At 38.3% G+C, this 17218-nt stretch overlaps 2 protein-coding genes across 2 annotated transcripts in view; one reads left to right on the top strand and one right to left on the bottom strand.

Annotated features, from left to right (window-relative positions):
• LOC135223605 (uncharacterized) overlaps positions 1-17218 on the bottom strand; it is a 910537-nt gene that overhangs the window by 60675 nt on the left and 832644 nt on the right. The gene's annotated exons all lie outside the window — the stretch shown is intronic.
• LOC135223604 (uncharacterized) overlaps positions 9247-17218 on the top strand; it is a 227297-nt gene continuing 219325 nt past the window's right edge. The window contains exon 1 of the mRNA XM_064262179.1: positions 9247-9547. Coding sequence (XP_064118249.1) covers positions 9425-9547 — 123 coding nt within the window. The 5' untranslated portion in view covers positions 9247-9424. The remainder of the gene's footprint in view (positions 9548-17218) is intronic.

The raw sequence follows: 17218 nt of genomic DNA, 5'->3' as shown, positions 1-17218 counted from the left end.
GGCCAGGTTGATGGGAAACTGCCTGCGCCGTAACTGGAACGGAAACTGGTTGTCCGAAGGCGTCAGAGGAATACGGGGGATGAACAGACATTTGCCAGTGTGAGGGCCCGTTGCTATCACTGCTTCGATGACATGGGAGTTTAGCTCCATAACGGTGTACCTCGTTCCGTTGCAATGTCCATTGGCAGGATCGAAATTCCGAAGCAACATTACCGGGCAGTACTTTTTCAAACGTTTAGTTTTGTGCATCTGGCCAGTCCTCGATGGATTTAAGTTATTCAAAAAATCTTGCGGATATTGGTGATAATTTTCATCTTCTATTGTGTCTGAGCTGAAATATTCGCGACTTTCTTCGGGGAAGCTGTAGAGAAATTATGTATGAAAAATCGTAAAGTAACTAAGTCTACGGGAATAACCAGCCTCATTTCATGGCCAGAAACAGCCCTGTTTCAGGTAATCCCTTCTCACCCCCACCCCCTACAAAGGAGGGGGGTAGGTTGGATGAAATCCCATTACAAACCATCTTAGGGGTCCCCACCATAACCCTGCCAGGTTTCATGCTCATCTGACCAGCCGTTTGGCCGTGATTGAATGACAGACAGACATTACACCCATTATAGTATGATTATTATTATTATAGCAAACTGACCCATCTACGATGGGTGATAAAATACCGGTGCAGAAGTGAAAAATTTATATGTACTATTTGTTCAGCAATATTAAAATGAGGGCAATTTTTATACATACCTACTACAGAACCTCTTTGTTCACAATATTATCAGTTTGTCCACAACTTAATTTCAAGTTGGCAGAGTCAGTTGCTCTGCTCATCGCCACATACAGTTGGCCAAGCATGAACATGGGTGACGGCAGAAACACACCAACACGATCCAAAATCTGGCCCTGCGACTTGTTTGCAGTGAATGAGAAGGCCAGGTTGATGGGAAACTGCCTGCGCCGTAACTGGAACGGAAACTGGTTGTCCGAAGGCATCAGATGAATCCGGGGGATGAACAGACGTTTGCTGGTGTGAGGGCCCGTTGCTATCACTGCTTCGATGACATGGGAGTTTAGCTCCATAACGGTGTACCTCGTTCCGTTACAATGGCAATTGGCAGGATCGAAATTCCGAAGCAACATTACCGGGCAGTACTTCTTCAACATTATTTTGTGCACTGGCAGTCCCGATTGATTTAAGTTATTCAAAAAATCTTGTGGATATTGATGATAATTTTCATCTTCTATTGTGTCCGAGCTGAAATATTCGTGACTTTCTCCAGGGAAATTGTACAGAAATTATGTATGAAAAATTGTAAAGTAATTAAGTCTACGGGAATAACCAGCCTCGTTTCACGGCCAGAAACAGCTCCGTTTCAGGGAATCCCATCTCACCCCCACCCTCTACTAAGGAGGGGGGTAGGTTGGATGAAATCCCATTACAAACCATCTTAGGGGTCCCCACCATAACCCTGCCAGGTTTCATGCCCATCTGACCAGCCGTTTGGCCGTGATTGAATGACAGACAGACAGACAGACAGACAGACAGACATTATGCCCATTATAGTATGATTATTATTATTATTATTACTGGACCCAATTACACAGACAAAAATTACCTTACAAAAATAGGTTGGCCTAAGCACTCCAACCATTGCGGTCAAGGCTTAAGCATCTGCTCTTGGATCTAAGCAGTGTCTAGTGTAAATGGTTCCAATAAATTACAGGACTTTCTTTGCATGCAGTCACTAAGCACTAACTAAACTTTAATGTACAATAACTATAACTATACTCTAACATTCACAATACACTTACACTCACACTTAATATACTCTCATACTCACTAAACAAACATTTACTATACATCCACACTCACTAAACACTCGCAATTAACACACATTCACAATCACTAAACACTAAACACTCACACTTAACATACACTCATGCTCAATAACACTAAACAGTCACTGAATACTCAACACTGACTAGACACTCACTATACACTAAGTGCTCAATAAACACTCATTAAACACTAAACACCAACTAAATAATCACTATACCACAAACTCAGTAAACATTCACTAAACACTCACTTAATCCTAAACATTCATTAAACACTAAACAATCACTAAGCACTCACTATATGCCAAACTCATTAAACATTCACTAAGCACTCTATACAGTAAATACCAACTAAACTCTAAACACTCATTAAACACCAAATACTCACTAAACCCTAAATGTTCATTAAGCCCCTAAACTCATTAAACATTAGACAGTGAATGGACAGTGAATGAACATCAACTCATCACTCATTAAACACTCAATAAACACCTACAAACTGAATATTCACTAAACACTAACATTCTCAAGACATTCATTAAGCACTCACTAAACATTCACAGACTACTTACTAAGCACTCACTAAATACAAACTTTCACCTAACATTCATAAACCCTAAACACTAAACACTAACTGAATACTTGGACACTAAACATTCACTAAACACTAACATTCTATAAAACCCTAAACACTCACTAAACACACACTAAACATTCACTAAACCCTAAACACTCACCAAATATTCACCGAATGCTTATGGACTAAACATTCGCTAAACACTAACATACACAAAACATTCATTAAACCTTTAAACAGTCACTAAACATTCAATTAAAGCTTATACAGTAAACATTCACTGAATACTTACACATTAAAAATTCACTTAACACTAACATGCACTAAACCTTCACTAAATGCTAAACACTCACTAAACACTAACCCACTAAACATTCACTAAACCCTAAACATTCAATAACATTCACTGAATACTTACACACTAAACATTCACTGAACACTAACATTCAAAAGACATTCAATTAACACTCACTAAACATTCTCTTTAATACTTACATAATAAACATTCACTAATATTAAAAAAATTAACTAAACCCCTAAAGACTCACTAAACATTCACTGAATACTTACACAATAAGAATTCAATAACATTCACAAAACATTCACTAAACACTCTGTAAACTTTCGCTGAATACTTACACACTAAACAATCAATAACAGTCACTAAACCCTAAACTAAACATTCACTAAACACTTGCTCATAAACATTCATTCAACACTCACTGACTAAACAAAAAAATTCGCTAAACATTTACTCATTAAACATTACCAATAAAATTCACAATCGCACTAATTCCCTGTTCAATTTGTGGGTTACCAGACCTTTAAAAATGGCCACAAGGCTTTGCAGCACAGCCTGGTGGAGGACTACTGAACTTCGAAGTACTAGTGTCAAGACTCCAACTCCAGGTATATATCCTATATAATGTACACTCAAAATTTCAAAATGGCTGCTAGTCAAGGTTTTATCATGGGACTCATGTGCCTCTGGTCATGTTTTTATGCACTTGTTTTGGTTATAAACATTTTAGGCAGTCACCAAGCAAAAATAAAATGTATTTCTGTTGAAGACTTCATATAACATATATAAAGACAGATGGCATTCAATGTGGCAGCCAACAACCTTAAATAATTGTATCTCAGGATTCAGTAGGCTAGTGATTACTTGTTTTCACCATGAGCAGACTCTACATGCCCAGCAGACATTCTTGGAAAGGGTAAAAAAATGATCTCATGTCCTGCAAGACTTGGGTAATCCTTTCCAGGAACACAGTGCAGATTTGTTTGCAAAAGTCTCCGAAGATGTAGCTCATCCTAGCTCAGCTGAGCTTGTTTATACTCAGAGAAAGGAAAGTCCCAGTACATGGAATTTTTGAAAGGCTTCAATGATGATCTAACATCATTCTACAAGCCCATCAGAAAGAGCAGGCTTGACTTTTTTTTCTCAAAATAAGCCTGTTACTGAACCATCAAAACAGAAACATTTGAAAGAAGTATGTCAGCTTTTCTCCATGCTATTCATTTCCAGTCAAAGCAAGGAATGCGACCTGCACGAATTCTTTAAGCACGAGAATCAGTTGTTCCCTGCATCTTTGAGTGAGGGTGGAAAGATTTACAACTGTCAGAAGTCCCAACTCATCTCTGCACTTGAGAAACACATCTCACTTCTGGACCAAAAGCCAGAGGCAGATGACAGCATCACTGATGTTTCAGCTTTGATCCATGCACTGCCACTGAAAAGATCTAAGACTTTTGCAGATTTTGCAGTCCTTGACTTTCTGCCAAGAATTAGTGCCTTTGCTAATGCGTACAAGTCAGCATATATATTGTCTTTGGTGTGTATAGTTCAACAAGTCTGAAAGCAGACACAAAGTCCAAAAGGGGACATGGGGAAAAATGCAAGGTGACAGAAAAGAACATCATTCCTTCAAACTGGCAAAACTTATTGAGGCATAATGACAATAAGTCAGAGCTGTGCCACATCCTGGCAGACAAGATCACTCAGATGTCTGCACCAAACTTGGTTATTGTGACCAAGCACTTAAGTGAGTTTACACTAGGTCACTGCACACTGCAAACATAAGACTCATCACCAACTCCTCCCAAATTCTTGTTAGCCCCGCCTACTGGACTGCTCATTGGGACTCACAAGGCACCACTAACTCATCAAGGCAAGCTTGATGGCTGAAGCCTAACCCAGATAATACGCCGATGACAAATCACTAGTAACCTTTCACCTGTCATCCATTTCTCTATTATACTGTAATCGCCATGGAATGGAAGCGAGAAGAGATCCATTGTTTAACTGAGTATCATCAGCATCATCCATGTTTATGGTGGGTAAAATTAACATCATATAACAATAGAGATGTGCAGGGCTGTCAGGAAAATAATGCTACCAGTCACAGCACTCACATAGTGTAGAGGCAATACGTGCTGTGCAGCACGTTACGTCCCCCAGGTGGGCAGGCATATGATGGCAGAGGTGACTTATGAAGAGTGCTGTGAAGCCAAGCGTAAACTCACCTTTAGCACTCACAAAGTGGGTCTACTTGAACTGGACAAATGTTCTAATGAGGAGGCAGACAGCCACATCTTTGTCCATGCCAGATATGCTGCAGGACAGGGGAGCAAGTCTACCATGGTCAAAGCCAATGACACAAATGTCCTTGTCATTGGCCTGAGTGTCTTCCCAACTCTGCAAAACATGGGTCTGCAGCAGCTGTGGCGTGCATTTGGCCAAGGACAGAGCCTTCGATGAATTGGCATTCAGAACCTGTACAACAATGTTGGTCAAGAGAGGGCCAAAGGCATACCATTCTGCCATGCACTTACAGGTTGTGATGTGGTCTCATCCTTTAGAGATAAAGGAAAAAAAAACATAATGGAAGACATGGGACATTTTTCCAGATGTCACTCCAGTTTTTTCTAAACTCAGCAAGTATCCACCAACCATCGAAGATGGTGGTTTGAAGATTCTGGAAAAGTTTGTGGTCCTCATGTTGACAATGTGGATGAGGCAGACTTGACTTATTTGTCAGACAGCTGAGACCATCTCTCCAACCAGAGAAGCTCAGCTTCAACACACCAAACATTCAGCATATCAGGCAGGTTGTGTATGGGGTCATGCAATTCTGGAGAGTACAGCTGACTGGGGTTGAGAAAAGATTGGCAAAGACTGGAAAGTCTTCTGGACAGCCAACTCCCCCCTTGCAATGCATTGTGAACATCTTACAAAATGTTGCTGCAAGTCTGGTTGCCATAGCAGGTGCTAATGCTACAGGGTTGGGCTTACATGCACAGCTTTGTGTAGCTGCAAATGTGAAGTGCAACCATAATGTGAGGTGTAACTAGAATGTTGCAAATGATGCATCAGATACATCTGAATGAGAATTTCATCACACTAGTGGGTACACCATGCATCTTTAAAATCTTGCATTCATTTCAGGCCTAGAGAAAGACACTGAGACAGTGCTCAAACATACATGCAAAACTTTGATATCATACTTCATTATAGTTTTGTGCTTGTATACTTTTCAGTAGCATTATGGAGTCCCTCTCCAAGATGTACTATTGATAATGCTAGAAACAGATTCTCTGGCCTCATAAATGTAGGCATAGGTAAAAATTTCATGACTCTATCTTTCTTAGTTGCAAAGTTATCAAGCAAAATGTTTCATCGCGGCCATTTTGTAAGCCATCATTATCAAAATAGTAAATATAGTAGTAGGAGCTCTGTGATATCTACAATTAACTCTTCTGCCTATGAAGAAATAATCTGAATAATGACTGTTGTATTTATTTCAACAATGACTTACTAGAACTGTTAGAAATCGAGACAACTAGCAGCCATCTTGAAAAGTGGCAGTCATATTGAAATTTTGTGTGGACACCCACATTTGTCAAAAGAGGGGGTCAAAATGAGCACTTGCCACAAATTTCATACTTGTATCACAAACTGAAGTATTTTTCTACTTATCTGCTGCATTTTTCTTTCTGTTAGGCTCTCAGAACAAGGACTATGTTGCGTATGGCATCATTTCCTTAAAACAGGTGAACTCCAACTAGTGACTGATATCCACAAGGACTACAGTAGTTGTAATTGTCTTGTGGAGTATAACTTGACCCTAACAAGCGGCAACTCATCAGTTCATTGAGAATACCTTAACTGTTTAACATTGTCCCCATAAAGAAAAGGATGTTTCAGTGCAATAAACATTATTTTATTTCAGTGTTATGGAAGAATGCTACCTTTACAGTTCTGGTCATGCAGAGATCTGGACACTATTGAAAAAGACATTGGATCAAACTTTTTCCTTTTCATCTGCTTTCAAATTTTGTGAACTTCTTACATTCTAATTCCCAATCAGTTCTTAAATCAATGCTCAGGTGATGTCTTTGCTTTGTCCCTTACAGATGCTAAGATTAATACTTGAAGGACTGGAATTCCAATTCCAATTACTCCTTAATTAAATTTAGGGATGTAGGGCGACTTGGTGACAGCGTTACAAACGCGTGAGTGGAAATGAAGCCAGTCAGAAGTAGCGAGAGGTGACTTTGACCTGGGAAACTCGCAGGAGAAATGAGCTAGTCTCGCCAGAAAGAAGCAGAGTTTTTGGCATAGTTTTGAATATTATTTTAGGGGTACATTATGGATTGACTGGGGGGAGAAAGCTTTTCTTTGATTTACAGATGTCAAGTAGAGAAAACAGGCTATGGATTGGATAAATTCTGGGGACACTATATCTAGTTATTACAAAGATATGCACAGTTTTGGGGAGGGCTTCTGTTGAGAAGCCCTCGATACCTATAGTATGAGAGACACGGATGTCTTCTCCCAGAGGCCCCAAGACCGGAGCGGGTTTAATCAAGTGTTTGTTAGAAAACACTCATATGAGAAGTTTGAAAGCAAAAGGAAAGCCTGACTGTGGCTACACTGACCTAGAAAAAACTAAAATTGAAAGGATACAGAGGAAATATGGAAAATGCTGATGATGTTTGATATGGATACATAAACTATGGAAGACAGTTAAAAAATCTTTATGACGGAAATGAAACATCCCATCCGTTAGAAATTTCACTAAGAGAATGACTGGTTTTGTATAAAAATGAATCCAGCACAATGGCAGCAGATGTAAGCGCAAAGATGTAAGATAAGAACACGGGTCATTAATGGAATCTTGAAAATCTGATATTTGTAGCTTATATATAATAAAATTCTGGTTGTGAAAATGAAGAGAAACATGATGTTATTCAAAGGATCCCAAACGTTTGCGAGAAGAGGATGCTAAAGAGAAATGTGAGCATGAATACGGTTATGAGGATAGTTGATGTATAGACTGGATGATGGTGGTAGGATACGAGATGAAGTGTCATAAAATTCTTAAGGGAAGGAAGAAAGAAATGAGTGTAAAAGATAAATGTCTATGGAAGGTTGGAATGTACGGAGAAAAAATTCAGTCACCAATTCTCATTTATGGAAGGAAAAAGTGGATGTTGAATACAAGTAAAAAAAAAAAACTGTTGAGGCCATGAATTCCATGCACAGTTTATGCGAGGTTAAATGGAAAACAAGGAGGTAGAGCAATAAATATTGATGTAGAAGGTGAAAAAACAAAATCAGCTGATTTACATCGATTTCTGGCTGTACTACGATGGAGAGTCAGCAAATAGTGAAGTGCAACTGTAGCATGATGTGCACAAAAGGTCTTGGGGAAACTGGCTGTCTGTAGAAGTCAAGGTTGGAATATATATGAAGGAATTGTTGGTGCAGTTCTCCGAAATGCAAAATGCAGTTGAAGTGTCGTTGAATATAAATGAAATAAAGCTGTAAATATATTTTGTTTGCGTAGTTCACGTGGGATACAGATTGAAGATGGGAGTATTCAAGATAAAAAGAAGTGACAAAAAGTTCAGCACCAGTGACAGAACTGATCAGAGTATTATTAGATGGTTCGACCAGGTGAAAAGAATGGGAGAACAAGAGATTAGTGAGAAGAGTGCATGATCCAGTGTGTTATGAAGAGAGAGAGAGAGGACGACCTAGAAAATACTGGGTAAGTGGATACAAAGAGGTATTGGAAATGAATTGTGGGAAATAAGTGTTTGCAAGATATGAATGACTGTGTAAGGGGTTTGATGCACTATTGATGAGCCTTCTGTGTATGATTATGAACTGCGTAATGCTGCACAAGTTTTTGGCACGTGGGCCACATCAACAAAAACATTTCAAGTATGAATGTGGCAGCGACCAATGTCTTGTATTTTTCTTCGGCGCCACACTATATTACGGGAAACAGATTAACGTAGGAAAAAGTAAACAGACAAATAAAAACCTACCGTAAGCCCCCAATAAAAAATATAAACGTGGAACTATTCTTTAATAAATTGTTACGGCGATTATCAACTACAAAACTGGCGCTGAACATTAACACTATAAATTATTCATTCGTACATAATTAACGCAATATAAATTATTCATTCGTATGAAATTAACACAATAAAAATTATTCATCCGTATTTAATATATAGGATTCATTCATGTAGAATGTAAAGGATTCATTCGTATATATATATATATATATATATATATATATATATATATATATATATATATATATATATATATATATATATATATCCTTCATTTCTGATTTCAGAGACGGATGGGATGGGAAGGGAAGCATTAGATAAAATAAACTGGCGACTGAGGTAATGGTGTGATGTCGGGGGACGATAAGCAGTGGTGGGTTCTTGCTGGGGTTCGGGCACGCTGGTTGGCTGGTGGGTGTAGTGGTGCTGTTTCCAGCCAGTCGCAAGTCGCTGAGCTACCTGCCTTTTTTTTTCTCTCTCTCTCTCGCTTTCTTTTTTTCTTTTTTTCGGGGTAGGCTACCTGCCCCAGAGTACAATCTTGCGTGAGACGCAGTCAGTCTGACAGACTCAGTCAGTTGTTGGTGAATCGTGTAAGAAAGGTGACGCGCTATTTTCCGCGGTCTTGTGCTCTAAGTCATGAAGTCTCGTGGGAAAATGTATACGTTACAACTTAGCCTTTATGTTATTCTGCAGTGTTCTATGGGATACCAAGCAGCTGTGCGACAAACACAACAATGTAAATCATCGTGCTATATACAGGTAAGTAAGTTTGATACTGTTTGCTTAATCTGAGAGTTACGAATGTGATAAACCACGAATGTTTTTGTGTAAAATATTTCAATCGTTATTCATACGTGGTATTTCTTCCCTGTCTGCCCTGACTTTCAAGCGTGATTTTACAACCTTTGGCCGCGCATTCATTTTTTGTTTATGTTGCAAGAGATTATCAGCCGTATATCGTGTTTATCAGCTGTGATAATATAAGTGCCATATACCAATTTTAACTTACTCTGTAATAACAAGAGCTAGCTACCACTTTATATTAGGCTTATTTTATGGAAACTGTAAAGTTGTCCTCTTGCTTTTCCCAAATAGATATTCTTAGATAAGAAGCTCTATTACTCACGCAGCATTTCACGATATGATGATAAGAATCCTTATCTATTAGTTACAAACATTCTCATTATAACAGCCTGATGAGTCAAAATGAAATTAATCTAATGGAATGCCTATTCCATTCGCTAAGTTTGAGATTCCAACTAAATATATCTTAGTTATCGATCAGTCATTTAAGACGGTCAAATTCTTATGGATAGTCATGAATATTTGTTTTTCCAACCTCTATGCTTTCTACGATGTGCAACAGAAATATGTGTACAGATGAAGAGGCACAGTTTCGTAATAACAACTGATGCAATACGTCTTCCATCGCGTGAAATCCAAAGGACTTCTCTTCAACCTTTCCGCCTCCCTCCCTCATCCCTCCCTCTCACGCAACTGGGGAAGGAATAAATACCTTTGACAGAAGAAATATAGTATCTGAGAAAAGTTTAAGATTGACTTAAAATCCTTTCGCTGTTCGATATCACCGCATAATTAGCAAAACTTCTTAAAGGTCAATCACCTGGTCAGAGGTTTGAAACTCTCTGAACCAGAACAGTTTTCTTGCATCACTGAATTCGATTTATGCCATCAATCCAAAAGGGAAAACGTTTATAAATCAGGTTCGCCGGCTCAGTGTTTCAAAGGGACAGTTTCCCTCCATTATAACAGTATCCATTATTATAGACCCAACAAGAAATAATATTACCTATATAGAACTGTTGTACCTTTGTTAAAGGGATACTGCATCTAAACGGTAAAAAATGATTTACCGTGGCGTACCTTTCAGTTGGCGTCTTGATATGTATCCGAAATAAAAAAAAAATGGCAGAATTATAGCTGGCTCTACTAGTGCTAAAAGCTCGGCAGAGAACTCGAGTGAATGCAATAAAACTATAAATCTGACGGTTAGGCACAACTTAAATTTCCAATGGTTGTGGTTTTTGTATTACCATACAGACCGTGTACAATATAATTTTTCTCATAAACGATTTGGTAACAGCAGCCTGAGAAAAAAAAAAAAAAAAAAAAAAAATTCCATCTCAAAGTTGTTCTGTTTAGCTTATAAAAATCATACAAATTCCAAGTTTACAGAAACAAATTTTCAACGCCTGTCACGAACCGCTCGGAAGAAGATATTCTAATTTTCTTTTATAATAATTAACTAAGATTTTACAACTGATTTCATGGGTAGTTTCCCCTTTAATAACTCAGCCGAAAACTTCATGAACTATAATGCAATATAACAAAAAAAGTATTTTGAGAGACCCTCAAATTAGGTAGTATCTGATGTCTGTAGCAGATTAGCTTCGGCATACGTATATTTACCTTATACCATTTCTATTACACTGGTTGCTACATATATCATCTCCTTAATAAATTAAAAATGAGACATTTTATTATTAAGACAGCCTTTGCTTAATTCATTTAAAATTGCTTTCAATATTCCGTAAGTATTTCCCCTGCATTCGTTCGTGTTTATCGAATTGACACATGGAATCAATCATGCAACGCTAACCAATTGTATGTGACATTAGTGACCTTTATTTTTGGGCATATACCTACCCGGGTTTTTTCCTCATATGTATCCGATGATAAATATGTTCTTTGTTTATTATGAACTTTATTTGGAATTATTATTACTAGATCCCTGATCTCTCTTTGACATTTTCCCCTTTGATGTCGTAATATGGCATGATATACACTCCAATTTCTGTGGATTTTAGCAAAATGTGAGGCTTTTTACGTGCTTATCCTATCGAGAATATTTAATTTTCAGTTCAAATGGTTCTATAAAGGAACAGGAAACGGCACTAAACGTCAACTTTCATTTACCATGACAGCTTCCCGTATTCAAGGTTACGTTCTTTTCAAATATCTTGGCCTAAATGTGGTCCAATGCATTCATGGGTAAAATTTGAGTTCACCGGAACATTATGTTCATTTACATTTTATATGGAAACTAGTATCGTTCGCGGATAAAGCTTATTCAGAATTTAAAAGAGTAATTTCAGTATAAAAACCACGACGCTTTTCCCACCATACTTATAACCATTGGTATTTAATACGGCACGAAACGCAGTGAAAAATAATTGAACGCAAAGAAACGTTTAACATCGATTCTTTGTTTTCCCAGATGCCTGATGACCTTGGCATTATTTCAAAGCCGTTCTCAACCCGTGACACTGACTAACACTTCTCCGACATTTCTTAAAACTATAAAACATTCTCGTGGCAGTTACATTTATTTCCAGATGGACTCTGTCTCTCACTCAACGTGTCCCTTTCGACCTTGACTGACAATGGCGGCCGTAAGATCTTCCATGTACCTGCAGCACGTATATATATATTTTTTCTCACAAACTATAGACATTTTGGTTATGCGCTCTTTATACTACGCATTTCAACAATATTGTTAAATAGCATTATATTCAATTTTCTTCGACTTATATTAAATTGAAATGGTTCACTTCTTTTGTCAAGGGTAAACAGTGCATTACTCATCCTCTGGCGCCGAAAAAAATTTTTTTTTCTTTCCATTGTTCTTTTTCTTTATTTGTGTTCCTGACTTGCCTTTGAAGAATCGCTTAAAGATGGTAAGATCACTCAGTTACAGAAATCTTTACTTTTTATTGCTCGTTACTGATTGGGTTTATTTAAACAAAAAAATCCCGTAAGATGTTCACAGAGTGGCTGGCTCTATGCATTCATTATTATTGCCATCAACAGTCAAGACATATCCGTCCCCGTCTAATGTTTAAGAGGAGAAACTAAATCCTCAAACATTTATCCAGAAAGGATCTAAATATAACTGTTAGTATGTTACGAAAAACTTTAATGGCCAAAAGAAACTGAGGAGTTCTGAAGGCTCCGATACACCAAGTCAGGGGATACAACCAACTAAACCAGAATTTTTATTAAAATGCAACCATCAACTAATAAACAAGATGTATTTCCAAGCTTCATTAATTTGTCATTCAATTATGCAACAGGATATTACAGCTAATAACTGAATCTCTAAAAGATAACCTTTAGCTAATAATCTTTCCTTCCATTTTCGAATTTATAGGTATAGAATATTGGGTACAATTTTTTTTACGACACGCTACTCTTTCTTTAAAAAAAATACATGTAGACCTTAATTACTTTTCAAACCTAGTATCTCAAGTTAAGAGATTGTCGTTTGTTTCTCAAGAAAAATTCAGCATTGCAAAATAACTTAGATTTAATCCATTAATTTTGACATCTGGTCGCTGAGCTTACCACTTCATCTTCATGGGAGGCTACTTCACTTCGCCATAATAACCGGATCTGTGAGTTTATCAATTTGAAAAAATAGAGTCCAGGTGCGTGTAGTTTTTAACCTTATTTGGTGTACGTTCCTTCAACCATTGAAATATCTTCGTCGTCAATATAATTTGTCTATAATACTAAAGAAGATCCCGCCTTCTTCATACCGTGCAGAGATACAAATGTTGTTACTAAATAAACACATACTAGACCCGAAACATCCGGATTAAATTATGAATACTGATAAAGTAATTCATGACACTAAGCATTTTATCAGTTCCTATGAAACTTCCAAGTTGGGTATATCGATTTATATATATATATATCTTTCCATCCTTCAACAAACACAGGTGATTGTATTGTGACCTCTGTTTTGTTTGCCTCGTGTTAGGCACTACATTTCTGCTCGCAAGAGCTATTGACCCATCTGTTTGTTGTCTGAATATATCAGCAAGTTTATAGACGCAGCTTCTTACTCACTCTTTTACTACATTGATGACCATGGAGATGACCAGCCCAGCCAGCCCCAACGATGCCAGTCTCTCCAGCAACACCATCAGTTATTCATGGTGGAGACAATCTTCCAATCCAAGAAAATTACCTCCTCGGCAAGGAAAGCAGATGCCGTCCTCAAATGCCTGCCAGACGACGTTTTCAAGCAAGTTGCAGCATGGCTCGCAGAACTTCAAACCAATCACTTACATATTACTGAAGGAAGAGCTTGCCACCCTTCCTAAGAGCCAAGAAATTCCTGAACAACGTGGGAACAGCCATAGGAGACGAGCAGCCATTGCATGTCCACAAGCAGTTGTGGCTGCTCATAACGCTGCCCGCTGCAGATGACCAACTTGAGTCAACCCTAGACCTTGTAAAGGTCCTCCTTACAAAATTACACACCAAACAGTGGTGGTCATCCCCAATGCTTCCATTATGTCCATTGAGGAATTCTTTAAATTGGTCAATGCAGTACACAAGGCCCACAAGACTGCAGAGCCCTCCCAGCCACCAACAACAGCAGCAGCACAACGGTTACAGCAGTCAACCGACACTTGAATCCAACAGCGACCTATAGAGACCAGCTGCCCCCATCCACAAACAGAATTTCCCCGAACAATTCATCAAGGGGAAGACCAGGAAGAAGAAAGGCGACCCACCAGAGGGAATGTGCTACTCCCACTGGAGATATGGGAAGAAGGCCAGCAAATGTGACAAAACCTGCCTGTTTTCAAAAAACATGCAACAAGGTAGTGGAACTAAACATCAGTGGTGAGCAGGCCAGCTGCTTCGTATGAGAAGCTGTCCCGCTTACTACTGTCTTTCTTCCAGATACGGATGGAAGGGCTTCATATGTTTCTTCGCCAAGGATAAAAGGTCATAGACAGAATTCCTCATTGAAAACGGGGCATGCAAATCATTTATGCCAGCCAGCCAGCATGAATGACTCAACCCTGCCCACCCACCAACCTCCATGCATCCATCACCAGTAAAACATCTCTCAAGATTCATGGGAAGTGGGATATGAATGTGTCATTCAACAGGAAAGACTACAATTGGACCATCATCACAGCAGATGCGACGATAGCACTTATAGTAGCAGACTTCCAAAAAGCACACAACCTGCTAGTGGACATAGCATCAAAACAATCGATCCCGAAAACAACTCCTATATCATCTCATCTACAGCTGTGCAAACAACTCACCACCACACTGTCACTGCAACAACAGAGATGACAAACAGACCCCATCGCAACAGCCACTGCCAGAAATACGCCAACTTCTACCAGACTACCAATAGGTTTTAAAAGATGACCTGCAACATGACTTAACCAAACCAGCAAAACACAACACCCAGCTCCACATACAAATGGAAAGCCCCCAATCCACTCATGCTTCACACACTTAACCGCAGGGAAGCTTGCCTACACCAAACAAGTGTTCAAGGAAATGGAAGATGCAGGAATATGCCAAAAAGCCACCAGCCCATGGGCATCCCCCCTTCACATAGTACCAAAACCAGACGGAACATGGCACCTGTGTGGAGATTACTGGCGACTTAATGTCAAAACGAAGCCTAACATAGGAGACATAGCAAACCAGCTGAACTGAGCAAAGATCTTCACCAAAATAGACCTGCTGAATGGATACTTCCATGTTCCAATAGTGAAAGAAGATATAGAAAAGACTGTGATCATCACCCCCTTTGGCACCAACACATTCAACTACAGCTGTTTCGACCTCTGCAACACCGGGGCAACATTCCAAAGACTTATGGACGAACTGCTAGGCAACCTTCCATTCTGTGTGGGCCACATTGATGACATAATCATTTTTAGCCCCAAGCTCAAGCAGCATCTTAAGGATGTCAAAAGGGTACTGCAAGTACTTAAATACAACGGACTCATAGTAAGGGAAGACAAATGCAAATAGGCAAAGAAAAGGGTGGAATTCCTGGGACATCAAGTAAGCCCAGACGGCATTAATCCCCTACCAGAGAAAATAAAAGCAATCACTGACTTTCCAAAACCTAAGTACTAAAAATGATGCACAAAAGTTAAACATATTTTTCTTTAAATACTAAATTTACGCAGAAAAATTTGACATCAAATAAAAACGTCTAGACAAGGTCAAGTAACCCAATTGTTCTAGCGTGAATCTGCTAGGCGGGCTATGTCCATTCACTTATTCTTAATTAAAGGTTATTTACAAATCGGTTCAGGTACAATAAATGTCATCTATTTGTGAGTACGAAAAAGTCTAGTGTGTTTAAGGGGCAAAACTATCAATAACAACCAAGTGATACAAACTTACCAAACAGTTAACATAGCACAAGAGGGTTGATTCATGGCCTCTCCATGGCCATGGTTGATTTCGATTCTATGTACAGAATCTGAATCCGATAGGAATACTTAACACAAGTAAGACAAGTAAGAGCATATCTGGAATCCTCGTGAGAAGTTCTGTGGGAATAAAGCTTTTTTTTTCTCTCTACGAAAGAAGTTAGCACGGTCTCAATAAATCTATAAATAGGGTCCGACTTTGGTTCAATCCGGTCACGTAGTTCCCCCGTCTATAGCGAACATACACATATAGGCTGCATACATACATGGTCCGACCGTCAGCTTTATATATATATATATATATATATATATATATATATATATATTATATATATATATATATATATATATATATATAGCTGACGGTCGGACTATGTATGTATGCAGCCTATATGTGTATGTTCGCTATAGACGGGGGAACTACGTGACCGGATTGAACCAATATATATATATATATATATATATATATATATATATATATATATATATATATATATATATATATACACACACATATATGTGTATGTGCACGTATTAATTTTAGAGGGATTGCTCGAAAGCTGTTATCCTCTCAGTTTTCAGAAAGTTATATGGGATAAGGATGCCGACCTCTTACCCTACGAACCAATTCCTCAAAGGACTTAATTATCAGCGTTGTTTGTTATTTACATGCCGACCCAGCATAGCTTAACTACACTGAGCAAAAAACAGTAATATATGTATTTGTATATATATGTATAAAATGAAAATACACTCGCTAAATGTACTATATTGTCATTACAAGCAACATGTAATTATTTTATTGCAGTTATCATTCCATGTTTTATATAACATTAATTCACAGGCTGTCCTTCAGTCATTACAGGATATGGCATTACAACTACTATATCACTCGTCTGCCATTTACTTCTGCTTATTTGAGGGCAGATGCAGTTTTCCAAGTAATCTATTTTTAAATACTCTATAATGAATATTTCGTAACTATTGAGACGTCCCGTAGAATGGAAAAAATTAACGTTGTAAAGAGGCTGCTAAGGATACAGGGGAATCACTCAAGTTAACCTTTTATGGCTATCAGATGTTTATTTTTACCTTTAACAAAGTAGCCATTTTACATTTTTGTGTCGTAAAAGACAAGTATCCAGGTCAACAGCTGCGGTTAGCAAAAAAAAAAAAAAAAAAAAAAAAAAAAAAATACTCA

Source organism: Macrobrachium nipponense, chromosome 10 (assembly GCF_015104395.2).
Source record: "Macrobrachium nipponense isolate FS-2020 chromosome 10, ASM1510439v2, whole genome shotgun sequence".
Classification (NCBI taxonomy): domain Eukaryota; kingdom Metazoa; phylum Arthropoda; class Malacostraca; order Decapoda; family Palaemonidae; genus Macrobrachium; species Macrobrachium nipponense.
This window is presented reverse-complemented; position numbering and strand designations above follow the sequence as displayed.